The sequence below is a fragment of the Eptatretus burgeri genome, chromosome 8, assembly GCF_056783735.1.
Source record: "Eptatretus burgeri isolate ZD-2024b chromosome 8, Ebu_testis_v1, whole genome shotgun sequence".
NCBI lineage: Eukaryota > Metazoa > Chordata > Myxini > Myxiniformes > Myxinidae > Eptatretus > Eptatretus burgeri.
Genome location: NC_140968.1, coordinates 56,486,496 through 56,499,666, shown reverse-complemented (window position 1 = coordinate 56,499,666; position 13,171 = coordinate 56,486,496). Strand labels below are relative to the sequence as shown.

The following is a 13,171-nucleotide window of genomic DNA, read 5'->3' as shown; positions in this document are numbered from 1 at the left end:
CTCCTCTGCGAAGCTGCTCTTAATTTGTGCAATTATATATTTCCTTTGAAGGAAAATCCTGGTAAAGCACCATACTTCCATCCTCTTCCTATATTCCCACGTTTCCCTTTCGTGACATTAAACATTTCTCCAAATCTCCAAACCCTTCCGTCAGTTTTTTTCCTTTCTTCAAATGACCTCTGGAACAGTATATGTATTCCTAATTCCGTCTGCCCTCTCTCTTCTCCCCCTCTCCTCTCTCCAGTCCTCATCTCGTTCCCAGATTCCTCTCTCAGCTCTCCCTCTCTGCTTTCCGGCCCTCATCCAGCTCGCAACTCCCTCTCCCCTCTCTACCTCATCCAGCTTGCAGCTCCCTCTCCCCTCTCTCCCTCTCCCCTCTCTCCCTCACCCAGCTCTCTCCTCCCTCACCCAGCTCCCTCTCCCAGCTCCCTCTCCTCTCCCTCACCCAGCTCCCTCTCACAGCTTCCTCCTCTCTCACCCTCCCTCTCACAGCTCCCCCTAGCGCTCCCACCACCTTTCCCCTCTCTCTTCCTCTCCTCTCCCAGTTCCTCTCTCTCTCGCGCTCTCTCTCTCTCGCGCTCTCTCTCTCTCGCGCTCTCTCTCTCTCTCGCTCTTTCTCTCTTTCTCGCTCTCGCTCTCGCTCTCGCTCTCGCTCTCGCTCTCGCTCTCGCTCTCGCTCTCGCTCTCGCTCTCGCTCTCTCTCTCTCTCTCAGCTCTGTCTCCCAGCTCCCTCCTCCCTCACCCAGCTCCCTCTCCTCTCTCTCACCCAGCTCCCTCTCACAGCTCCCCCTAGCACTCCCACTACCTCTCCCCTCTCTCTCTTCCTCTCCCCTCTCTCTCTTCCTCTCCCCCTCTCTCTTCCTCTCCCCCTCTCTCTTCCTCTCCCCCTCTCTCTTCCTCTCCTCCTCTCCCAGCTAATCTCATCTCTCTCTCCCTCTCCCAGCTCGATCTTCTCTCCCAGCTCCGTCTCCCAGCTACTCCTACCAGCTCCAGATTCCCCTCCCTCTCGCCTCCCCCAACTCCTTCTCCCAATCCCTCTGATACCAGCTCCCCTCCCTCCCCCATCTTTCTCCTCCTCCCAGGTCCCTCCCCCAGCTCCATCAGTCTGTTTGTCCCACACCCCCATCCCGTGCTCACTTTAACTCCTCCTAATTCCGTCCTCCCATGCGCGTTCCACCCCTTCCTCCCATCCCCGCCCCACACCTATCCCCAGCGAGAGCGCCTCGCGGACACTCGCGCACAGCACCGTGTCGGACACGCCGAGGGAGACGTGGGCGGAAAGGTACAAACCTGACCCTCCTTTGTTTTCATCTCTCTCTCTCTCTCTCTTCCTCTCTTTATGGGCATCCTCCTATCCACCCGAGCCGTCGACCCAATGTTCGGAAGCAAAGTTTTGAAACGATGTCGGATGGTCGTAATTCCCCCTCCTGTGTGTGTATCCATATAATGTATAACATATACTAATCATCCATATGTGTGTTTGATGCGTGATGGTCCCACATCCAGGGTTTGGCTCCGAGTGCTCGGGACCAGACCGGAGTTGCGTTGCGGTGCCAGTGAACCAACGCTTGGTTAGGGCCGATCAAACTGTTCCCCGAATTCCCCATGAATTAGGCCAAAGGCATCCTTGGGAAGCACCACCAGGGAAGTTTCGTGCCAATCAGGGCTTTTATCCACAAATCCGGATCCCCGAGCATGGTCTTGTTGGTTCACCCGACTCTCAGCGAAGGTCCTCACCGTCTTGAGCTCGCGCGCGCGCGCTCACCTTTACCACGTCACCGCACCTGTCCGACGTAAACCAGCGGTCGTTTGTCGTGAGACGCACGGCGGTCTCAGACCGGTCGTTTGGACTCTGCTCCGACGACGTGCTGCTTCGATGAACCAACAACGAAAGCGGCATCGACGAAGCAGTCAGTCGCTTCCTTTCTTTGATCTTCCCATTGGTATTTACCTGCCGGTCGGTGTCCTCTTGGCCATTTGTGGTTGGTTTACACCTGGGCGCGGTTTTTCGCTCCGAGATCCCACGATTCCTTTAGAACGTCTATCAAAAGGCGCAAGCCTTCGCCGGAAGAAGGGGCCAACCCTGCAAGTTTGCGGTAGTTGAAATGTGAACTTCACGGCAGACTTTGTAAGAACCACGGAACTCATTTGGTGAGAAAGGTGAAGTGGGATGACTTGACGTGCGAGTACCTGTTTCCTTGTGGGTACAAGGATGAGTGAAAGATTCCTGTTGAGGGGAAAACGCTGTATTCAGGGTTTGTTTGTTTGTTTAACACTAGTTTAGACTTGTAAACCGAATGAGTGACAGGTTCGAATATTTAACTTCTCCTCTCCGTCAGCAAGACTACCAACACACGTGCTTTGATGGGAACAGTTTAGTCTTCTGTTTTCAGTTCAAGATTTCCATCAATCCATTGATTTATTGCCATTATTTAATTTGAGGGACAATAATATTATCAACAATAGTTCCCTGACAAGGAAATTCAGCACGTCAGGAGGCCATTAGGCTCATAAAGCCTGAACAATGGTTGCCAACCTATGGTTGTTTGTCCGTGTTTTATCCTTCTTTTTAAATGCTGACATTCAAGCAAGGAAGTAGCACGTACCATTTTTAGTCTTTAGTATGACTCGGTCAGGGTTCAAACCACTGACCTTCAGGTCTTGGAGTGGACGGTGCAACCATTTAAACACCATCGAGTCTGTAACCCCAGCTCCTTTGTCTCCATCTCCAGTTCCTTTGTCTCTATCTCCAGCAACTTTGTCTATCTCTAGCTCCTCAAAGCGTTGGGTGTGAAAAGACAGATTTTCGAGACACCTTCGATGTCGTAAAATATCCAGTCATATGTCAAGCATTTTGGTGCAGGAAGGGTGAAGGTTCTTGGCTTGCCTTTGAAAAGCAACGTTACACAATCTTCGTTTGAATTGATTTATTGATATTGTTGAACAATTCGAAAATCGATTCAACATCCATCGAGCTCTCTTTTCATCCTCATCGTCAGCTGTTTCTAAATAACTTTTACAATGACTGTTCTGATTTCTAAGTCTTTTTTCTGCTTGGCCTGTGAACAATAGGTGGATCAAATAAATATACAACACCAGTTCCCCGTTTCTGAACATCCATTCCTCTGAACATTCTATTTTACAGCCATGTTTTGGTCTTTTCTCAGGTCAGGCAAGATCAGATCAATGACTTGCTGCAGGTATCATGGAAACCTGCACTAACCTGTTCCATGGTCGGGTTGTCGGCGACTAAACCGTCTCCCCCACCAGGTTTTCTGGTGAGGAGGGTGTTTGGATATGGACACCCAGCAGGATTAAAAACAAAACCTGGCAAAGGGCAGAGGAGCTCCTTGTGAGCCAACGGCCATCCATATCTAGTGCCCAACTGTATCTGCGGACGTCCTCCTGCAGTTGGGTCACTTCTTATTAGGATGCTGGTGGCAGGATTTGCACTCCTGTGCAAATCAGCTTATTGATTCATTCCGCAAAATTCATTCCCTGTGTGTGCCAAACCCTGCATGTGGGACCATCATGCATGAAACACATACATACATACATACATACAAACATGCAAATGGGTGATTAGTATATGTTATACAAATCAGCTTCATTCCGCAAAACACAAAAACGCAAAGAAATCTGAAAACCCACTCCATGGGAGTACCTCCTGTCGAGCTTCCCTTCGCAGAGCAGCTCACAGGATGATGGGATTGGGGCAAAGCCTTCAGGACCCCCAATCTTGATGAGAGGAGGGAAACCACGGGGTAACATTCCTGGGTCAGATTGCGGGACAGTGTGTCGGAGTAGTGCTGAAGTGTCGTCCACCAGACGGCGGTCTCCTTGGGTTAACCTGAGGCGGTCCCTTTGGGTGGGTACCTGGAATGTCTTATCCCTAAGAGAGGATGATCACCCGTCTCTGTTATTATCTTAGCTCAAGCGTTTGAACATCGGGATTGCAGCTCTCTCTGAGGTTCGGAGACCGGATTGCGGCGAGATAATGGTGGGTGGTTACACCTACTATTGGTCTGGTCGCTCTGATGGTTACCCTTCCCAAGGAGTTGCTGTAACTGTGTCCAATAAGCTGACTCCAATGATAATTGAGGTAACACCGGTCAACGAGCGTATTATGAGATGAAGGATTCGTCACTCCTTAGGTGTCATTTCCCTGGTCTCTGTTTATGCTCCGACTGAGGTGAGCGATCTCATCATGAAGGATGCATTCTTTGCCACGCTCGAGTCTGGTTGATCAGTGCACCAGGCGAGATACACTTCTCGTCTTGGGGGGATTTAAATGCATCGACTGGAACTGATAGGGGATGGTTATGAGACGTGTTGGTCCCCATGGGTCTGGAACTGTGAACCTGAATTGCACCAAGTTCCTTGACTTTGCAAGTAGTCATGGACCGAGGGGGCTGATTCATGGTTTCAGCGCCCACAAGCTCATCGCTGGACTTGGTATTCCAACGCTGGCGGTGTGGCAAAGGAGATTGACCATGTGCTCATTGATGGTCCCTGGAGAATGATCCAGAACTGCAGGGTCTTCCGGAGTGCTCAGTTCTTCAATACTAACCGCCGGCTTGTTGAAGCAACTCTTAAGTTGCACCTTAAATCCAGGAGAATGGTACAATCCCAGCCGAGGCTAGATGTTGGCAAGCTCAATGATGAGAGGGTAGCTGATGAGTTTGCGAATAAGCTGAGTGGAGATTTGGGGGATCTGAGTGCTTTGGGGGATCCTGAAGAGTTGTGGAGTGCCTTCAAGACCACCGTCCTTGATGTTGCCGGTGTATGTCTTGGAACTCACCATAGGGCGAAGAAAAATTTTGTCTCTCAAGGGACACTGGATACCATTGACCAAAGTCACAGGGCCAGGCTCAATGCCAGAGCTGAGCTGTTCAGGGAGCTGAGGCGTAAACTATACATGCGCTAAGGGTGGACAAGGAGGCCTATGTGCAAGGAATCTGTTAGGGGATAGAGCATCACCTGTGGTCAAGTGATTCTCATCCTGCTTACAGGGGATTTCTCACATTGCGTTCATCCAAGCCCATCACTCGGTGTACTGCAGTGAGAGCAGAGTGTGGTAGGCTCTTGACAGAGGAGTCTGAAGTGAAAGCCCGCTGGGCTGGTTACTTTGAGCGGTTGTACCAGGCAGATCCATCAGCTTTTGAGTTAGATGTCAAGGGTGTTACAATCACTGTTGCTGACTCTCCAATCAACTGTGGTCCACCTTCGTTTGTGGAAACACAGGCTATGGTGAACTGGTTGAAATGGGGTAAAGCTCTAGGGATTTGTGGCATCCCTGCCGAACTTCTCAAGGCTGATGGAAATGCTGCACTCGTGTCGTTGCATGCAGTTCTGTGCTCTGCCTGGAACACAGGCATCATCCCAACTGACTGGAAGAGGGGCCTTGTTGTCCCTCTCTGGAAAGGGAAGGGTGATCGCCAAGACTGCAACAACTACCGAGGGGTGATGCTGCTCTCAGTGCCAGGCAAGGTCTTTGCTTGGATAATTCTTGATAGGGTTTGCCACCATCTGCTTGAGCACCATCATCCAGAGCAGTCAGGTTTTACACCAAAGAGGTCAACGATTGACCGTCTCCTTGCTCTTCGGGTCCTCACCGAATGCAAACAAGAGTTTCAGCAGGGGCTGCTTGCATCCTATGCTGATCTCTTAAAGCGTTTCATTCAGTGAATCGGGATGTCCTCTGGAGGATTCTTGATCTTCGTGGGGTGCCACCAAAATTGATCGATCTGATGTCTGAACTCCACTCTGGTACTGAGAGTGCTGTGAGATGTGGTGATGCTATCTCTGACTTATTTCCAGTTGTTACTGGAGTTTGTCAGGGGTGTGTACGGGCCCCCACACTTTTTAGCACTTGTATGGACTGGACTTTGGGGAGGATGTCAGAGAGATCAAGGTGCGTTGCATCATTTGGGAATGTCAAGATCTCTGGCCTTGATTTCGCAGACGTTGCAGTTATCTTTGCAGAGACTTTGGATATCCTTTTTGGGGACCCTCTTGGTGCTGAATGAGGAGTCGGAGCTGCTGCGATTACAGGTTTCCTGGGTCAAAACTAAGATCCATGCTTTCAATGACATCTTGGATGTTGCTGTCCTGTCTGTGCCTGTTTGTGGTGAGGATGTTGAGGTCATGGAGAGATTCACTTACCTTTGCAGTGATATTCATGCCTCTGCTAGCTGTGAGCCCGAGGTCAACAGACGTCTGGGTCGGGCCTGGGGAGTCATGGATTCACTGGATCATGGGGTGTGGCACTGCCGATAACTGTGTGGGAGCACGGAAGTCAGAGTTTTCAGGTCCTTCGTGCTTCCAGTCTTGCTCTCTGGATGTGAGATTTGGACTTTGACTCGGGATCTGAGACGGAGACTTAATACCTTTGGTACCAGGTCTCTTCGGAGAATCCTTGGCTAAAACTGTTCGGACTTTGTGTCCAACGAGCGGTTGCTGAGAGAGACTCGGATGAGATTTGTTACCTGCATAGTCAGCTGCGGCGGTGTGAAGATGTGGCTCGTTCTCCTCACGCTGATCCTGCTCACCAGATTCTCTCAGTGAGGGAGTCTCATGAGTGGAGGAGGCCAATGGGCTGACCACATGCCTCCTGGTTGCAGCAGTTGATCGTCATCTCAAGGAGATGGGGATGGGCCAGGCATCTGCCCTGGGGATGGCCAGATGGAGACCCGTGGAGTACCGGCGAAAAGCAGATGCAGCAACATGCTGCTCTGGCGCATGCTCCCATACCTGACCTGACCTGACCTCTCAATCCATCCATCAAAATTGCTTGGTGTTCAGTGCATGGTTCAAGGTCACAAAAAAAAGAGGTGACTGGTACTCATAAAGTTGGTTGTGTTGGTGTCACCCACCTGAGGTGCGAAGGCTCTCTGGTTTGTCAATGGGTTAAACCGTTAAACCAATAACCCAATCGGAAATTAATTTGAGTAATGTGGGGGAAAGATGCCCCCACCTGTAATACCTTCTCGATCGTGGTTATATGTTGTCTCCCGAACACCCACGCCAGAGGGCTCTATGACTGATACTATAGCGAGGGATTTTGCATGTGAAATGTTCAGTACTGTACTTTGAACAAAAGGACTTTGGAGGATTTATCTGGCATTTGGGGGTGTGGTGCTTGCCTCACCTTGACTGACTCTCCCAGTTGTAGTTGGGGCAGGAATTTGTCATTTGTTTAGGGTGCTCACCTACTATAACTCACCTACTCTTTGCGAATGTCCACCAACCAATGCCGGCAGCCTGGACACCCAGTTTAAAATCCATCTGAGGGACTACACACATTGATGAATCACCCTTGTCTGTGAAACACCAGGATCAGAGTTTATAGGTGGATCTGAATTCAAACCCAGGCTGGACCGTGTGTGTGCATGCCTCTAGGCCATCCTGTCAGCCCCAGAAGAGTACTAGCGCACTCCATTTGCTATTGTATGGGGTGGCAGGGTAGTCTAAAGGTATACACACTCACCTCTGAGCTGTCTAGCCTCAATTTCAATCGCGAGCCAGATATATACTGTCGTCCTAGTGTTTCAGACAGGGCAAGGCATCAATGTGTGTGTGTGTGTGTGTGTGTGTGTGTGTGTGTGTGTGTGTGTGTGTGTGTGTGTGTGTGTGTGTGTGTGTGTGTGTGTGTGTGTGTGTGTGTGCTGTCCCTCCAATGGACGTTAAGTTGGAGGACCTGTCTTATAGCTTTAGCTGGTTGTCATAAAAGATCACACGTTGTCTTTTTGTGAAGAGTAGGTAAATTATAGCTGGTACCATGAACAAAATGCAAATTCCTGTTGCCCCGAGTCGAACATCAGGCCTGGGCAACCGGTTTTGATAAAGTCCTGGGTCCAAACGTTCCCAGCCGACTCCACAAGCATATGGGAATAACCGGTCCTTAAGGATAAGTAGTGGCATAGATGCTGTTGTCGGTTTAATGCAGTAGTACAAATGCGCAATGGACATAATACTGAGCCTAATGCAAGTAAGAACAAGTTTGAGGGTAAGCGTGTCAGTGATGTGGGTGCGGACGTGGGTGTGACCCACGTGGGTGGGACTCTTATTCACTGATGACTGTCTTCTGCGCGTATTCTAAAAGTGATGAGCGACTGCGTATTTTTGCTGAAATGAACCGAGTGATAAATAATAGGGTATTGTGATCTGTGTTTGATTTATGACACCACCAATCATTACTGGACTTTTTAATTTTTTCCCTTTGTTCGTGAGACTTACAGATGTGCTTTACGTACATGAAGGTTGAGGACAAGAACATTGTTTTAAAACAATGGATAAAATGTTATAAGTGATCAATACATTCTGTAAATTCTCAAAACGGTAGTTCAAGGCACACCAATGTCTTCCTCCACCCTCCCTCCCCCTATATACAGGTACATACGATGAACAAAATATCTTTATTATTATTAGTACTTACCTTTCGGCTGGAAAACAGCAGAGAAGGTGTATCTTGGATCAATCTTCTATCTAGTTCCTATTACTTTTTGAACACCCCAAGTGATGGGTTCAGACTCGTGGTCTCATTGCACTCCGACGCAGCATGACAACAACATGGCTTCTTTTAGCCAAAGCCGGTTTTTGTTTTTGGGGTGTGGTCGAAAAACGAGGTGTCGTACTGGGTGAAGAGTGCTGGAGAATGAAAGTAAAAGCACTATAAATGGATGTAAATTTGCGGGTAATTTCTAGAATTTTTGAAAGTCTGATGGCAGTTGAATTCAGTCACCGTGGTAATATTTGCCAGACCACCAAAAACAGGTGTCTATAGACTATCCTTGCTGGGTCGCGCAAACTCACGTTGAATCTCGCGATGTGGAAGATCTGTGGTTAGATTTTGAGCTGGAAGAGGATTTGGGATTGCAACTGGAAGCACTGGTTACACCAAGAGCTATTATTGCCCAAGCATGTTGGGACAGCCTTTGGCTATGCTTCATACCTTTTCGAGCACAATTTGATGAGGTAATCTCTTCTTTCTATTCTTTTTACAAATACATTTTGCTCTCTCATGCATAAACGTTTAAAACCAGGTATTTTTAAATAGAGGTTTTTAAAGCAGACTACTTTTATGGAATTGGTTTCCCGTCGGAGTCGGAGATGGCTGTTCAGGTGAATCGTGCAAACTGTCTGGTCGATTTGATTTTCGTGCAGAAACTATTGCCCAGACAACAACCATAATTTGAGATGACAAGAAGTGTAACCTGGTGTCAATTAAATTAAAGGATATCGAAGATGCTCAGACCACTTGCCACCTGCAAGGAGCCCAGACGGAACGCCCAGCTTAAGGTCCATCCTAGGGACGGTACACACATTGATGAATCGCCCTGCCTGTGAAACACCGGGATGACAGTTTATAGCTGGGTCGGGATTCAAACCCAGGCTACACATCTTAGAGGCGAGTATATGCGTACCCCTTAGTCATCCCACCAGCCTATACTATAACTGTAAACTGTAAATAAAGGTCATTCTGATTACTCATTCTTGACTTACTTGATTTACTTAGCTGCTTGCAGATTGTAAGTACAATCCACTTTTTTGTGTGTACATAGTCAGGGCTTGTGGAACAGCTAGAACACAGAACGGATCAGGACACAACCCAACAAAAGGAGACATATTCACAATCTCTCAAGCAGCCTATTACACAGTAGTTAATAATTTAACATCAATTGACATATTAAAAAGTGTGTGTACGAAGGTAACATGATGTTCAACTCTAATCGGTGATAAACTCCAAACGACATGAAATAGGGCAACAGTCCTTAACGTTTGTTTTTGACTCTGTCTCTTATAGTTGCCTGGAAACCCATTATAGTGTCAACATTTGGTTTGTTTTGTAACTTTTGACATTGTTTTTGACATAAAGAATTACTATGCCCATAATAAACTGTTAAATAGAGCTCATTCTGATCACTCATTCTTGATTTAGTTAATTGCCATCTCTTTTCAGTAGGGTAATGCACCCCAGCACTTGCTTGCATTCTGAAAGCATGATTGTTATATACAGTATTTATTCTAATATAAGCCCTGGGCGTTTATTAGAATACCAGTTTGATCAAGGAGGTGAGGGGGCCTTTATTAGAAGGGGGGCTTCTATTAGAATAAATACGGCATATATATATATATATATATATATATATATATATATATATATATATATATATATATATATATATATATATATATCCCACTTGCTCTTCTTGCAGCAAAGAGAGAGCTATGGAAAGCTACACAAGGTAAGCACCTTGTTGTTTCAAACCATACCTGGGTTCCTCTGCAGCTGTAGACATTCACAAGTAGCACAGACATATTATACGCTTCCTTAGCTGCCGGACCTGTTCATCAATAATTGACGAGTCATCAGTGACAGCAGATACAGTAACATGCACAACTTGCAATGCCAATAGCAGTAAACATATAAATAATGTAGCGTCGATGGCTCAGCTTGTTAAGCGTTAACGTTAAGCTTGTTGTGGCGGGAGGTTAAAGTCCCGCGATGTCCCAAGCGGCTCAACTCCTGAGGAGACATTCCCGAATTAATGGCGGACAATGTGCACATGGGTCGTGAGGAAAGAGACACGAGAAGCTTAGCTCTGGTAAAACCAACAGGTTTATTTCCTGTACCACAAACAATAAAAAGAACCAGGGATGAGGTAATCGCGAGAAGACGACAACAGGTTGGGAGAAAGGGTATGCAATTAATAAATAATTATGTATATTGAGAATAAAAATGAATCTAAAGAAATTAAGGCGCCTCACTCTGATCTCAGTCACAGACGGGAAAAGGGAACAAAATCGGGGCACTCGGCTCTGGCGGTAGTGGGGAAAAGCAGGTGATAAGCACCATGGGAAGGACGATGAGACGAAGACACACAGGCAGGTCAATGAACAGACTCTGGACGATGATGAGGAGATGAAGCAGCAGGCAGCCAAAACGAGCCCAGGGTGACGAAAACAGGCAGACAGGATGACCTCCTCAAAACTCAGACTCGATTCTCCTCATTAATCCTTTTCCCCATTCTCCTCAGTCCAACTCTTTCGTCCCTGACTTCCAACGGCCTGGTTTTCCTCCTACCAACTGCCGTGTTCTCCTCAGACTTTGACCTTCTCCTTCATCGTCTCCAACTGCTCGATTAGCTCTTCCTCTTCTTCCCGGGCAACATTCCACCTCCTTGGGAGGCGTCTATCACTCTGTCCCTTGCTCTCGTGCCAAGTCTCCCGGTGCCCCCGGTCGAAGGTGACACAGAGGTTATATGCACAATTTCCTTTTCCATAATCCCTGACTAACTATTACCACGCACCACCCCGTGTATGGTGCACATGCAAGCAAGACAATTCTTAAGCTAACGTTTCCATACTTGTACATTGAGATGGCTAACTACTCGTACACGGACCACGCTTCTCTATACATTCTTATCTGCTCTATGGTGATATCTAACTCCCCCCCAAACAAACATAACAATAACAAGACCCAATCATGTCTCTCACCTGTAATTGTCACAAGTAGCACATACATGACAATCCCAACGTTACATGCCCCTCCCCCCAATCCCCCATCAGCCGCTGGACCAATTTCATCGCTTATTAGTGAGTCATCAGTGACAGTGTAGACAGAAACCCACACCACTGAGGCTCCCAAACATGTATCATGTGCAATGCCAATAGCAATCATCAGCGCCGGCTTTACACATTTTGGCACTCTATACAAAATATCAACATTTTCCCAGCCCCAACTGGTAAAATATAAACATTCTTCCCCACCCCCACCCCCAACCCCACTTCCCATTTAAACACACAAACACAATTCTGAAACAGTTTGTCCATAAATTACGCTGCTAATATAACAAATGTACCAAAACAATTGATAAATTATTTTACTAAGAAAAATATAATACAGTCGTTATCTTAACAATTATGAAACTGTGACTCTTCTGGCTCTTTTATTTTTTTATTTTTTGCTGTGAAAGCATGGAGGGCTTCCTTCAGATCCAGGTTTTGTACAAGTTCATGCTCAATTGAAATTGTTGCAAGTCTATTCAACTGATCCTGCATCATTGTGGACCACAAATAATTTTTGATTGGTTTCAATTTTGAGAAACTGCACTCCCCACTCACAACTGTGACTGGCAGTGTCAGTAGTATTCTCAGAGAAATAAATCTATTTGGAAACACAGAAGACATTTTGTGCTTGCAAATGTAGTCCAATACATCCTTCGCGGTTGGATCCAAAATCCATTATTCTGGACAGAGCTTTAAGCTCGTCGCATAATTAAACTGCATCAATGTCTTTCGAATCTGTGTGTGAGAGCCATTTCAAGAATGCTGCACTGGTGGAGTCCATTCTTTGTTTCTATTTCAGCCACTTTGGGGATGTTGCACAGAATTTTGAACACAACACTGTGTTCCTCAAGCTGTGAAAGATGTTCTTCCATTGATTGTATCACATAGTCCAATACCTGATTTTAAAAGTTAAATTTGAATTTCAGTTTGGGGTCACTGATAGTGTCATCTTCTGCCTCCTCGTGGAATTGTTCCTTTTTCTCGTGGAATTGTGGAATTGATATGATTGGATTTGCAGTGCAGGTGGAAAGCAGGCATCAATGTGAAGTTCCTCTGCCAACTTCCATACACTTGTCAGTGTTCCTGCAAAGGCCTTGTCTGCCCAATATTTTGAAGATGCGTTTTTGTTGTCCAGTTGTTAATTTATTTGGGAGAGATCGAAGTGAGTTACCTCCAGATTTTTCCTTGTTATGTTTGTTCCATACAGGATATCACACCAAGCCACTAGGCTGCACACTAATTTGAAGCTTAGCATTTACCTGCAATACATTTTGCTTCCGCTCGCAATTTAACACCGCTGCCTCCAGTGAGTTTACTGTCCTCTGCAATTGAGAAAAGTTAATCGTACACTTCGCCAAGTTGATACCAGGACTGCCTTCATTGCTTCAACTCGACTCTCCTATCTCGTTTCATTGGGTGCTTTCACTGTAAGACTTTTGATGTGTTCTTTATGGTCATCCCAACGATGAGTGAAAGCAGAGAAAAATGCATATATGTTTTGTATCAGGCTGAAAAATCCAACAGCTTGCATATAGCAATTAGCTGTCCATTGTTTATCACCAAGTTAAGTAAATGGGAATTGCACGTAAGAAAAAAAAAT

The 13,171-nt window shown here is 46.7% G+C and overlaps 1 protein-coding gene across 5 annotated transcripts in view; it reads left to right on the top strand.

Annotated features, from left to right (window-relative positions):
• The first annotated feature begins 1,128 nt into the window (after window positions 1–1,128).
• LOC147021795 (catenin beta-1-like) overlaps window positions 1,129–13,171 on the top strand; it is an 82,864-nt gene continuing 70,821 nt past the window's right edge. For 3 of the 5 annotated variants that reach the window (XM_085892164.1, XM_085892162.1, XM_085892160.1), the window contains exon 1: window positions 1,129–1,282. In XM_085892164.1, the coding sequence (XP_085748290.1) occupies window positions 1,165–1,282 (118 nt within the window). In that variant the 5' untranslated portion in view covers window positions 1,129–1,164. The remainder of the gene's footprint in view (window positions 1,283–13,171) is intronic. The other 2 variants (XM_085892161.1, XM_085892163.1) reach the window with 2 other exon arrangements.